Below are 13,538 nucleotides of genomic sequence, written 5' to 3' on the forward strand. Positions count from 1 at the left end.
CAAAATTTTCGAGAAACGGCTATGTTAACAAGGACTCACTCGCTTTGTAAGCCGACTCAAAATGTTTGTTGCCTACCTCTGTAAGAAATATTTTTGCAGGTAGAAAATATCTCAACTATTTACAAAATCAATCAATAAACTGTAGAGATATAAAATTCAATTGGTTGGAACAAAATGAACAGATTATTTTAATATTAATTGACATTTCTTAATGTCTTCCTGTTATGTATACTAAACAATTATTCTAATGTATTAATTAACTCATACAGTGTATCACGATACACATGTGATGATACGATTTGCGTATTGTGGGCTGGCTCTCATGATTTATATGATCAATAAATCGCCATATCATTTTACACCTCAATTAAATGTGATGTTTAAACAAAAAAATGCTTTCTCTTGTGATTCATGCCAGATATGAGGGTTACGACATTGCAGAAAAAATATATTAGCAGGTTATGTAATTTTTTTCTCCATTATTGATCGCTACCTTCATAACTGGTATGAATCATCAAAGAAAGCATTCTTAGTTTATATTTACATCTTTCTTTTAACTTAGTAATAAATTGATTATAAAAAGAAAGTAAAATTCACTAAATAACTGTTGAAGGGGCATGGTCACGATTTTGGTCAAAAATAATTTTTCCGATTTTAATGTTTACAATGTTTTATCAAGGCATTTTAAATAGGCAACCAAAATTTGAGAATCATTTGTTGAGTTTTAAGCGAGTTACAAAGCTTACAATTCTTTGCAATGTAAACAAAACTTTTGCTTACATTTTGAATGTTAAACTTAAAATTCCAGTTTTAGATCTAAATTGAATGTGTTAATAAAACTTTAAAAACTGTTTATTTATGCTTAAAACGAAAAAGAAGATAGAAAAATCTGCCTGGAAAATTTTTTTTACTGGAAATTGAACCTATGTAAACAAAAACAGGGCACAAGTCTTGTTTACATGACAAAGAGTTGTGAGCTTTGTATCTTGCTCATAGCTCTACGACTGACTCTCAAACTTCACTTGATTGTTCGAAATACATTCCTAAAGCATTGTAAATAATAAAAATATTAAAACTGAATTAGACCAAAACATGAACATCAGTAGGTTAGCTAAAAGAAACAGTCAAATCACCTCCTGTGATACTTTGAGTCTGACATCATCATGATTATTTCGTGTCATGCTTGATTTTTCTAAGGTCGCTTTAGGTTTTGACCAAAAGATAAACAGGGCATGTAGATTTCAGTCCTGTTGGTTTCAGCCACTAGATTTCGACCAATTGATAAATGGGGCGTGTTGATTTTTAAGTCTGGCTGTTTCCATAAAGCTATGAATTAACGATAAGTTTCTGTAAAAATAGAGGGAATTATACTCGGTAGATGTAAATATAAAATCATAAAAATAACTGTTTTTTAAACTTGATTAAAACTCTTTATTACCTTTTCATTATAACCTTTATACAAATGTTTACTAGGTTTCAAAAGTAAACTTCAGTGAACTTTATTTAATACATGTATGAGCATTATTAACCACATATCTTTTATTGAAATAGGGCATAAATCTTAGTGGTGGTCAAAAACAAAGAGTCAGCCTGGCTCGAGCAGTTTATCAGAATGCTGATGTATATCTGTTAGATGACCCACTTAGTGCTGTTGATGCCAATGTGGGCAAACACATCTTTGAAAAAGTTGTAGGACCAAATGGAATTCTCAACCACAAGGTAAGGTTTGATTTTTAATTATGCCCCCTCCCCCCCCCCCCCCCCCCCCCCCCTCAAAGAAGGCATACTGCTTTGCTGCTGTCTGTCGGTTGGTATATCTGTCGATCGGTCCACCAACAGTTTCCGTTCATTTTCTTCGCAGAGGATGAACATATTGTAATGAAATTTTGCATACAGGTTAATCATGATCATATTTAGGTGAAAAATGACAATAACAAACTGTCAACTATATCAAAATCTATAAAATGAAATACAAATTCAAAGCAGAGCAACATGGACCTCTAAAAAGATAGAGATAGGATCAGGTGCCTAGGAGGAGTAAGCATCCTCTGATGACCGGTCACTTTGTCGCAATTGGGAAAAAACGGATAAGTCGGTAGACAATTAGGTTTAATTATGGTCTAACAATTAGTATGAAAAACGTCAGTCCACATGCGACCCAGTGTAAGATTGTATTCGCTAATAATGTTGTTGTATCGACCATAGAACTTACGAAAAAATGACTTCAAACGAGACTGTTGATAGTCCTGTTTTATCAACTTATTTGTCAGTAGCTTGCCTCGTCTTAGAAACTGTTCATAGGAAGCATGCCCTTATTGAATTAACCGAGAGACAAAAACACCATATGCAGGTGATGAAGGTATATTGCTACATAAGTAAGGAAAGTTGACTATAGAAAAATTGAAGTCATCATGTTTATCATAAAGTTTTGTTGATAGGTTACCATCAATGTCCATTTCCAGTAAAATATCCAAATATGAAACAGATCACACAGACTCTGTGGTATCTTTTATTTCATTTTCACTGGGATATATCGAGTTGACGTAAGTATGGAAATAACAATTGTTAATTGATAATATGTCGTCGATGTACCTGAATGTTGAGTTGAAGGCCACAGCGAGTGATTTATTTTTTCATGTAGATTTTTGAATAAATTCTGCTTTATAAGAATACAAAAATAAGTCTGCTAACAATTGGGCACAATTGGTAACCATGGCAATTCCAATAGACTGTTGGAAGATTTGATTTCCAAAAATTACAGATTTTGTCTATCAGAAACTCAAGCATCTTTTTCTTTAAAAAGATGCTTGAGTTTCTGATAGACATGGTCACGATTTTGATCAAATTTTATTTTTCTGTTTTTGGGAGTTTTTTTTTTTTTTTTTTTTTTTTTTTTTTTTTATATATATATATTTTATTCAATAAATTACATTACAAGCGAGGCAACATCTCCGCAGAGACCCTCAGGTATATCGTCACCTGGGGTGCCAGGGGCCCCCTGGATCCGATAAGTTATAATTAATATCAATATTATATATGTATATATTCAGTTTGAGTTATGTCATTAATACAAGCATATAAAGAAAAATATTAATAATACACAGAAATAGTAGTTTTTCTAAATCATCTCGCAGGATGACACATTTAAGTATTTATAATAGTAACAATAGAACAGAAAGAAAAATATATAATGTATGTTTGACATTTTAAGTATATTTGAAATACATATTATAGAAAATATAAAAATATACGTATATAACGAAAAGACTATCTCATTTAAACAAATATAATATGATGGATGATTTTCGTCCTTGAATTAAAAAAAAAGACGTTCATATATTATAATGAAATACATGCACATATGGTTGCTGCCACAGGGGATATCATCACACATCTTACAGAGTCCTCGTTTTCCCCTATAGCAGCTCCACTGGAGAGACAGAAACCCTCCAGTAGCGTGGAATATGAAATTAATTTATCATTGGAAAGTAAATACATGCATAAGGAAAAAAAGAAAAAGAAGATACATGAAGACTAGACATCCAGAAGATGTATACATGTACTCATATTAAACATAAGCCCATATCAGTTTTGTGATACATTGTTAATCATAGTTCAAAAATAACATTACAGCTTCTCAAATAAAAGCCTAAGCATATCTATGTTAAAATTACTATATTTTGATTTTTTCAGGGCTAAGTAAAATATTTTTGTGGACGTTTTCACGTGCGAAATTATGTCTTCTGGTTTTTCAATATCATCATTTATTCTACCCCATACCAAAAAAAAGCACTAAAAAGTTATACCTATGAGCCCTTAAAAAAGTTACAAAAAAGTCATAACTAAGTTAGCACAATTTGGAACCATCTGATCAATTATGGTTCCAAATTAGCATCAAAAAGTTATACCTATATTGTAACTTTTTGCTTAAGTACAAAAAAGTCATAACTAGAGTGTAACTATTGACAATTTATTTTTTTCATAAAAATAAATAGGTATTAAAAAGTTATCAAAAAGTTATAATAAAGTTATCATTTAGGTACAAAAAAGTTACAAATTAAAGTTACAGAAAAGTTATCATTTAGGTACAGAAAAGTTATACATATAGTTACAGAAAAGTTATCATTTAGGTACAGAAAAGTTATAGATGTAGGTACAGAAAAGTTATACATATAGTTACAGAAAAGTTATCATTTAGGTACAGAAAAGTTATAGATGTATAGGTACAGAAAAGTTATACATATAGTTACAGAAAAGTTATAGATGTAGGTACAGAAAAGTTATACATATAGTTACAGAAAAGTTATCATTTAGGTACAGAAAAGTTATAGATGTAGGTACAGAAAAGTTAAAGATGTAGGTACAAAAAAGTTATCATTTAGGTACAGAAAAGTTACACAGAAAAATTACAGATGTAGGCAAAAAATATCTATCTGTATCATAAACTTCAGATAAAAAAAAAAACACAGGTACAAGTACAGGTGTTATACTGATGAAAAAAAAGTCCCTAATGTTGACATGATCTTTTCATCAAATTGTTTTTGCTCTTGAATGGGAATTTAAAATCATATCTGTTCATGTGAGCAGAAGAACACAAGTCAATGTTTTTGTTAATCAATATGTTTACTGAATTATATTTACATCTAATGAGTATGCTTTCCTCTATTTCTTATGGAAACTTATAGTTAACGCCTTGTTTAACGATTGGTCGAAACCTACAATGACCTTAGAGAAATCATTGAAATAATCAGGATATCAATGCAGACTCACATTCCCATTGAAGACAATTTGGCTGTTTCTTTTAGCCAACGTACTGATGCACATTAAAAATAATATAGTAAATTTAACTTACTCTTTACAAACAATTTATTAATTTGTTAAAAGAAAGATGTAAATATAAACAATATAACTTTCTTTGACGATTCATGCAGGTAATGAAGGGAGCAATGATTGCAGAAAAAATTTACATAACTCGCTAATGCGGGTAATGTATTTTTTCTGCAATGTCGCTACATTCATATCCCGCATATGTCACCAAAAAAGCATTTTATTGTTTACATAATTATCTCAAATCATTACAGACCCTATATGCAAGTTTTTTAAATAAAGCAATAATCTAACATAAAAGCATTTGGGATTACATGTGTGTCTAATGTTCTTGCTAAATTTGAATAGAAAGTTTGAAAAACATTATTTTGTAAACCAAAATTTGACCAAAACCTTCATAATTAAAGCATGTTTTAGGTTAAATTCCTAACATACTAGCATGATTTTGTTCCAAACATACTAGTATGATTTTTAAAACAGTCCTGGTTCTAGATGATACCAATGACCTGCAGTAATTTATCAGCAAACAACTGGATCTGTTTCTTGAATCTGTTGAACTTCCTAAAATGTATAAAAAAGAATGTTTCATTATGGCAATTTCTTACTACATGTACTTTCATTGTAACTGTTAAAATCCTTGACAACTACCTTATACTTAAAACAGAAAATTATATAGCATACCAAGTTGAATATATATGTGACCAGCACCTGGCAGGTGAAAACTGGTTTCTGTTTACATGGCTGCATGTATTTCTATGGGAACGGTTGCTCTTGCATCTGATCTCTTTCATTGTATTATCCTCGTCCTCCATTAATCTAAAAGAAGGCAATAATATTTAAAACATGATACTGTTTGACAATTTTCAATATATGTAGCATAAATTATTATTAAATATCAGTAAAACTTTTCAATTCTCTGTTGACCTAGTACCCCCCCCCCCCCCCCCCCCCTCTAAAAAAAAAGTCAACATTGATACAGCAGTTGCCATTATATATTCTCAGATTTACAATAATTCATTTACTAAAAGATATACATAATAAATGGTTAAAAATTTAAAATCTGTATATCTTTACTTGATAAACACACACACTTACTTTTTTCATCTTGTATTAATGATGTATCTTCAATCTGGTGTACAGTCTGCTAGCTGGACTTGGTTGGAATTTTTTCTGCAATACAATGATACTCTTTTTAAAAGAGTCGGCCATAATTTGATTACATATAGAATGTACATCACTAGATATACATGGCTGCATAGACTTTGATATAGATGATAAAATCATGCACTTCTTATTAGAATTCTAGAAATATTCCAAATGTAATTCATTTCTAAGTGCAAAGCAATAATATAGAAATTGAGATAAGCAAACACAAATGAATTATTTAAAATGACTTGTTTGTACATCAGACTTACCCTGAATGGAAATGGTCATCCACAACTAAAGCCATATCATCTAGGTCTTAAGCATGTCTATCTTTATGAAACCACTGCTTGCAGTTTCATTACTACATACAACACGCTGTGATTCTGCATATTTCTTGAAAAAATCAGGAAAATCTTCACAACAACTCCTGTCTTCTTTGCCCATTTCAAAATTTGATGGCGGAATGGCAATTGTCCAATCAGAATTCACGAAAGTCAAAGTTTGAAATTTTGGCCAATCACGATACAGCCACGATTAATACCGGGATAAATCTTTAAAATTTATTTTGGTTAAAAAACAATATTATTTACTTAATATTATCTAAAGAATTCTGCATTTAATTGAAACAAATTTTAGTAATATTTTCTTTCCTTACAACCTGTTAGTTTATTAACCGATCATCAAAACTCGGCATTTCCGGTCTCAAGAGCCGCCATTTTGAATAATTTGAGGGAATTTTAAAAACTAAATCAATTTAAATACCAATGCATTTTTACAATTGATGAATATGTAAAACCAAAAATTATAACACATTTTTAAATAAAACATGTTTCCCAAAGTTTATAACACAGTCCTTATAGCTATGTGCTGTTATAAATTACGATGAGAGATAGGCTAGTACTGGGAAAACATACAGATGGAAATAGTAGTACTGTTCTTTGTTAACAGCATGTCTATTAATGAAATATGTGAATAAATATGATGAACCCATCTCATAATAACAAACAATGCTACCACCCCTCACCAGCCCCCCCCCCCCCCCCCCTTTCTTCGCATGCATTCGATGTCGTGGGAAAATTCTGAATCAATTTCTAGAAATCTACTCTATTCCTTTCTTCATGGGGTAGGCCATGAAAAGTTGGAAAATTTTTCAGTGATAATATAAAGTTGATGCTACCCCTTAGTATTTAACAGTGTTTAAACGAAATCGTAATATGTCTAATGATGTTCAAGAGACCGATAACAAAATAATGCTTGCAGGAGCAAAATAAAAAATGTCTGCTGGTCAAAACACACATCAACTTTTTATCTTAAACAAACATCAGTGTCATCACAGCACGGACTAATCATGACCTCTTTAGACACCCTTTACTGTTAACCTGGGATGTGTGTGCGTTCAGGCGGAAAGTGATTTCCTGTTTCTGCCTTATAAAAACAATAAAATTTTGGACAGGTGTTTGTGTTGCAATTGATGGACTGGATTCCCGTTATAATGGTTATGTCATTGTTTTCAAACAAATCTTAGTGATTTTACTACCCAGTGTGTGATCAACCTACATCTACCCCCCCCCCCCCCCCCCCCCATCGTGATTTTTATAAAAAACAAAGTTATAACGATATTTTATATTAGTTTTTATATTTATTGTGATAAAAGTCTACTTTAGACTTGAACCTCTTGGATAAGATACACTTAAATTTTTAGTGTAAAAATGACAAAGTCCAAACACATTCACAAATTGACTAAGTTCAATGTAGGTACATTTTAGTTATACTGAAAAGTTTCTAAGTTCAATGTAGGTACATTTCAGTTATACTGAACATTTTCTAAGTTCAATGTAGGTACATTTCAGTTATACTGAAAAGTTTCTAAGTTCAATGTAGGTACATTTTAGTTATACTGAAAAGTTTCTAAGTTCAATGTAGGTACATTTTAGTTATACTGAAAAGTTTCTAAGTTCAATGTAGGTACATTTTAGTTATACTGAAAAGTTTCTAAGTTCAATGTAGGTACATTTTAGTTATACTAAGAAATTTCTAAGTTCCATGTAGGTACATTTTAGTTATAGGGCAAAAAGTTTAAGTCCAATCTAGGTACAAAAAAGTTATAACTTTTATGTGCCTAAATCTTAGGTACATAAAAGTTACACTTTAGTTACAGAAAAGTTATGACTAAGTGTAACTTTTTTTTGTATGGGACACCACATCTTGTATTTATAAATTCTAAGTGCTACAAACGATATAACATTATTATAAACGATAACTTTGTTATTGATTTCTTTATATAGTCCAACAATTACATGTTTCCATGAAACCACAAAATGTAAGATAATGCTAACAATATTCCATATTTTTTTGACATTTGTACAATCATATAGTAAATGTTTAATTGTTTCATTAGAGTGCCTACAATACAAGCATGCACTAGAATCGTTTTTCCATTTACTGAGATATTCTCTACTTATAAGTATGTTGTTTAATAGTTTATAGTTAAAATCTGCGATTTGTTTGTCAAACATGTTAACGACTTTGTTTATATAAATGTTTTTTATCCATTCTGATCCTTCAATATTAAGGTCCTTAAGTATTTTCTTGATATAGTATGGCTTTTCAAATTTGTGATCTCTAAAAATCTTATAGTAAAATTTACATTTTTTATCATCTATCGATTCATATATGTTACCATGAAATAGAAACTGCGGTCTGTGAATAACAGTCGTATGTTTAGCCAGACCTAGGTCAAACTGTTTTTTAAATTTATGAAATACGTTTTTCATTATAAGATATTCACAGATTAAATTGTTCTTTTGGGCTAATACATTCGAAAAGAATTCCAGTGGTTTTAGCCCATTTTCGTCAACAATATCTTTGACATATTTAAAACCTTTATTAAACCAGTTTTGAAAATAAAGTGTTTTGTTTTTAAACATGAACAACTTATTGCCCCAAATATGCTGTTGTAAAAATTCAGGGGTTGACATAGCATTTGCCTCTTTAGTGGTTTTTGAATAACTAAATGCTTCAAATATCTCTCTGTAAAATATTGGTAGCTTTTTTAGGAGAAAGTGCTTTTGCAGATCTATTTTATTTGTGTGTAATATATAAAGTATGTCATCATCTTTCAGTTTGAAATTTTCTAGAAAATAGAGTAAGTTATTTTCACCGTTTAATATATAAGATATCCAAGATGATTTAATAGCTTTGATTTTTGATTCTATATCTACTATTCCTATTCCGCCTGTTTTTGGGAGTTGATTTTTAATCAACTCTCCTATGCAGTCACTCGGACAAACCGAAAGTGAAACAGTGTTTGGACCTCAGCACAAATCATTGCTCCTGACAAGACTTAGTTCTTGAAAATAATTGATGAATTCGATGTGATGTATGCTAAAGCATTGTTTTTCAAGGAAACTTATTTACAAATACCTTAGAAATAGTCAGATTTTAAATGGTACGAACAATTTAAATATTTTTTGTAGTCATATGTATTTCTACGCCAGAGTTCAATATAGTCTCGTTCAACTCGACGCTTGGCTGTCTCTGTAAACCCTTGTCGGAGATTTACGGTGTCAGCCGAGCGTTTGGTTGAACGAGACTATAGTTCAATATTGCTTGGATCCATACAATTTTCGAGAAATATTTCTACCACTGATACATACTTTAATTGAATTAATTTTATCTTTAAATATTATTTAACATGATTCATATGGAGGTTTCTCGACATTCTAGTCGAAAAAGTTAAAAAATTCATATTATAAAAATATGCGTAATTCAAATTAGAAACTACGTATACGTGTACTTGTCATGCAAAAAAACATATCATTGATTTTAAAATAAATAAACATCGACAAAATCAACTCCCGTCAGTTCTTCAGTACTTTGATTATTATTTACAATGCTTTAGGAATGCATTTCCATGGTCAAATGAAATTTGAGAGTCAGTTGTTAATTTATAAGCAAGACACAGGGCTCTCAATTCTTTGTCATGTAAACAAGGCTCGTGTCCTGTTTTTGTTTACATCGTCAAATATGCACAAAGTAGGTACATTGGAGTGACACAATGGCAATTTTTCTCTCACGTTTTCAATATATGGTACTATAATTTTTTCAACATAATCACACATGCTCTCTGAGTTGGACCAGTGATTTAACGTATGGGTAATATGCCAATCATCGGGGAATGGAAATTTCGGGTGAACCTGATTCGTTCCGCCTGCGTAGATAACTTGAGGGGGAGTAAGTAGCCCGACATGGTACATCCAAGGAGGACAGTTATCTGTCTTTTATCTTCAAGTCCAATAATAGGCACCTGTTTTGATCCTTTTTCCTCTAATGTGTAATCACCTACAGGCACAATGTAAACATTTGTCTGATCGAAATTGATGATCAGGTCATCGGGAGTACGGTTTTCTGTAACGATTTCTTCAATTTTTGACAAAAACAATTCTTTTTGTGCTGGAAAATTTTCGGGTAATTTTCTTGCAGCTTTCGTACCCTTGCGTTGGACAAAATTTAACCGTCGGAGAAATGATTGAGCCCAGGAATTGTTTAAATCAATAGATCCGCCAAATTCAACCAGTTGTTGACGATTTTTAGCCATAATAATACCACAAGCAGCAGCGATAACAATTGGTCTATTGACAATACCTCCCGAAAGTCGAAGATTTTTTATGTAGTCGATAACATCTTCCTCAAACGTGCCCAACAAAGTTGGTCTTCCGCGTTTGTTGCACGGGAGTCCGTCCTGGAATTCATCCGATTCTGTCGTAACTTTTTTCAAAATGTAAGATTTTTTCATTGTTCTGATGCTACTCTCATTTACTGGCTTTCCCAACACTTTACTAAAATGTTTAGAAGCTTTCATTACCCCATTTTCCACAGCGTACTTTGCCATTTTATATCTCTGCTCCGCGGAATAATGATTGTATTCGCCTCGTTTTCTCTTAAGGGATTTAGACACTGCTTGTACGACAGCCCCATTTGCTGCTGAAATTTCCACAGATTTTTCAGGTGTTAGACATGGGTTGGGTAAATATTCATCATGTGGTGTTTCACAAGACGATTTTAGCCAGCGTCGTAACATCTTGACGGCTAACTAATGACTACCGACCAGTGCACAACCGATAATTACTGTTCACTGTGAACAGTTCTTACAATTTAAGTCCAAAGTTGGACAAAATCTCGGTAATGAAAATCACCCAGAACTAAATTTAATAATAGTTACTAGTATTTAAATGATTTTTTTTTCATTCAAAGAACCCTCGGATTAAACTGATATTGTGATTCCGTGGAATTATGACCCCATGGAAAAAAATACGTCTACAGTATGTTCAATATACCAGTAAATAAAAATTGTTGAAGCTGATTTGTCTACCTTTTTATTCATTTTAAGCATGAGTAAACAGTTCCTAACCTTTAACACATTCATTTTGGGTCTAAAATTGCAAGTTTCACCTCAAGATTCAAAATGTAAACAAAAGCATTGTTTACATAGCAAATAATTGTAAGCTCTGTAACTCTATTTTAACTCAACAAATGACACTAAAATTTTGGTTGCCTACTTAAAATGCATTACTAAAGCATTTTAAACATTAAAATCAAAAAAATCATTTTTGCCTGAAATCGTGACCATGCCCCTTAAAGGACTATATATATGGTATGGGCCTAAAATGGCTCCTAAAAGGAATATCATTATTTTACTGTAATTCTTTGTTTTCTTTGTACAGATGTGATGTTTTAACTTAATGTTCATTTTGATTCAAGTGCCCACAATTTAGAAATACGGCATTGTAAAGATAACCTTTTCCCGCCATTTTTGCATTTTAGCATAAAAAAGCTTGATTTGAAGAAGTTTTTCTTTCAGGAAACATAGAGCGCATGCTTGAACCAACAAAATATTTTAATCAGAGCTGTATCTAGCCAAGACTAATAATTGACAAAAAAATTGTCCTGGTTCAAGCATGCGCTCTATATTTCTCATTCGTAAAAAGATGAGAAAAATGTCAATATTGACTGATTTTGATTGAATTATAGAAATAGCGTCACTTCTGACGTCATATACTGCGAGTGAGTGCAAATAAATCAAACAAATATGTGTAAAATATATTTTATATCAACTTTTCTAAATTATAACATAACATTTTATTGTACCCAAAACACTTAAAAAAATGTTGAATCATTGGGGCCAAATTTAACTCTTACTAGTATCATATATAGTTCTTTGGAATGAATCAAGAATAATATAAAAAATCCAATAGATGTGGACAATTCGAACATACCGGGTATATACCCAAATAGATTAAAACAGTTGCAACCCAAAAACTACTCTCTCAATTGTATGGTTTTTTCATATCCAATAAGCAATATCCAACAGAACTTAGACTTGACAAACCCAATATATAGCCTAATGTGTGTCCGTCCGTCCGTTTGTCTGTCCGTTTCTCGGTCTGTCTGTCTATCTGTCCATTCGTAATTTTTCTATTTTTCAACATCTTCTCCATGCAGAACCAGTAGACTAAGATTAATTTTAACCAAACTTGGCACAAGGCATCCTAAGGTAAAGGGAATTCAAATTTGTGAAAATGAGGGTCCTGCCCTTTTTCAAAGAGATATAACTAGGAATTTTTGGAGAAATTTTCAAATATCTTTTCCAAGAACCTTTTGGCCTTGCAACCTAAAACCTTTGTGGAAGTATTTTCAGCTAGTGTAGATTTCGTATCTGAAATTCTTATTTGGGACAGTGATTAAAATTATAATGTAATTTGACCTAAATTAGACATAAAGAACAAAATTTAGAGACATGACACATAAAATGCCTACTAACTGGTTTGAAATAACTTAAAGTTAAAAATAGTCTTTTCAATCCTGCAAAAAAAAGAATTAATGCCACGTACATGCATATGTATATAACATCAATTTCAGTTTAGATATTTCACCCCTGTCAGCTCCTCTAATTGTCTAGCCATGCAGTTCGTTTTTTTTTAATAGTTAAGAAAGTGATTAAGAAACAATTGGACACAGAATATATACAATAATGAACAATAAATATAGTTCAATATATTAACATTGTATCATATTATGTGTAAAGTGTTAATTCCCCCGCTTGCACAGGATATCATCTAATAGAAGGTATAATAATGACAAGTTAAAAAATTTTAATAAAAATTATGACCTTTAAATGATCACTAAATTAGCTGTATTCAATTGTTAGCATTGTTTTCATTACCAAACACATTAGCAGATCACCGCGCACATATCAGCCCGAGATCAAATCACATGGAAAATGACAGGTTCAATTAAAATGCAGCAACTCTTGTTCTGAAATATATAAAATCAATTATAAATACATTTCTTTCAGCGCAAAAAAATGATGCATTAAAAACAAATCATATTACATACACATTCCCAGTGTGACTTGTTAACATTGTTTTAATTACTTCACGCCCTTGGCAATTACCGAGAACATTTCAGCCCGAGATTAAATCACACAGAAATTACAGGGTACAATTAAAATACAAATTTTATTTTAAGTAAATATGAATAAATAAATAAATAAATAAAAATTTATA

At 31.3% G+C, this 13,538-nt stretch overlaps 1 protein-coding gene and 1 long non-coding RNA gene across 7 annotated transcripts in view; one reads left to right on the plus strand and one right to left on the minus strand.

The window, feature by feature from the left end:
* The window catches only part of LOC128168234 (multidrug resistance-associated protein 1-like), a 404,229-nt gene that overhangs the window by 272,670 nt on the left and 118,021 nt on the right, over nucleotides 1–13,538 (plus strand). For all 6 annotated transcript variants that reach the window (XM_052834423.1, XM_052834426.1, XM_052834422.1 and 3 more), the window contains one exon: nucleotides 1,552–1,719. In XM_052834423.1, the coding sequence (XP_052690383.1) occupies nucleotides 1,552–1,719 (168 nt within the window). The remainder of the gene's footprint in view (nucleotides 1–1,551; nucleotides 1,720–13,538) is intronic.
* Nucleotides 5,265–6,987, minus strand: LOC128168244 (uncharacterized). Its single transcript, XR_008241312.1, has 4 exons — nucleotides 6,243–6,987; nucleotides 5,923–5,997; nucleotides 5,509–5,643; nucleotides 5,265–5,388 (listed from the first exon to the last, which is right to left on the minus strand). It is a non-coding gene; the product is annotated as an uncharacterized LOC128168244 (long non-coding RNA).

Source organism: Crassostrea angulata, chromosome 10 (assembly GCF_025612915.1).
Source record: "Crassostrea angulata isolate pt1a10 chromosome 10, ASM2561291v2, whole genome shotgun sequence".
Taxonomy (NCBI): domain Eukaryota; kingdom Metazoa; phylum Mollusca; class Bivalvia; order Ostreida; family Ostreidae; genus Magallana; species Magallana angulata.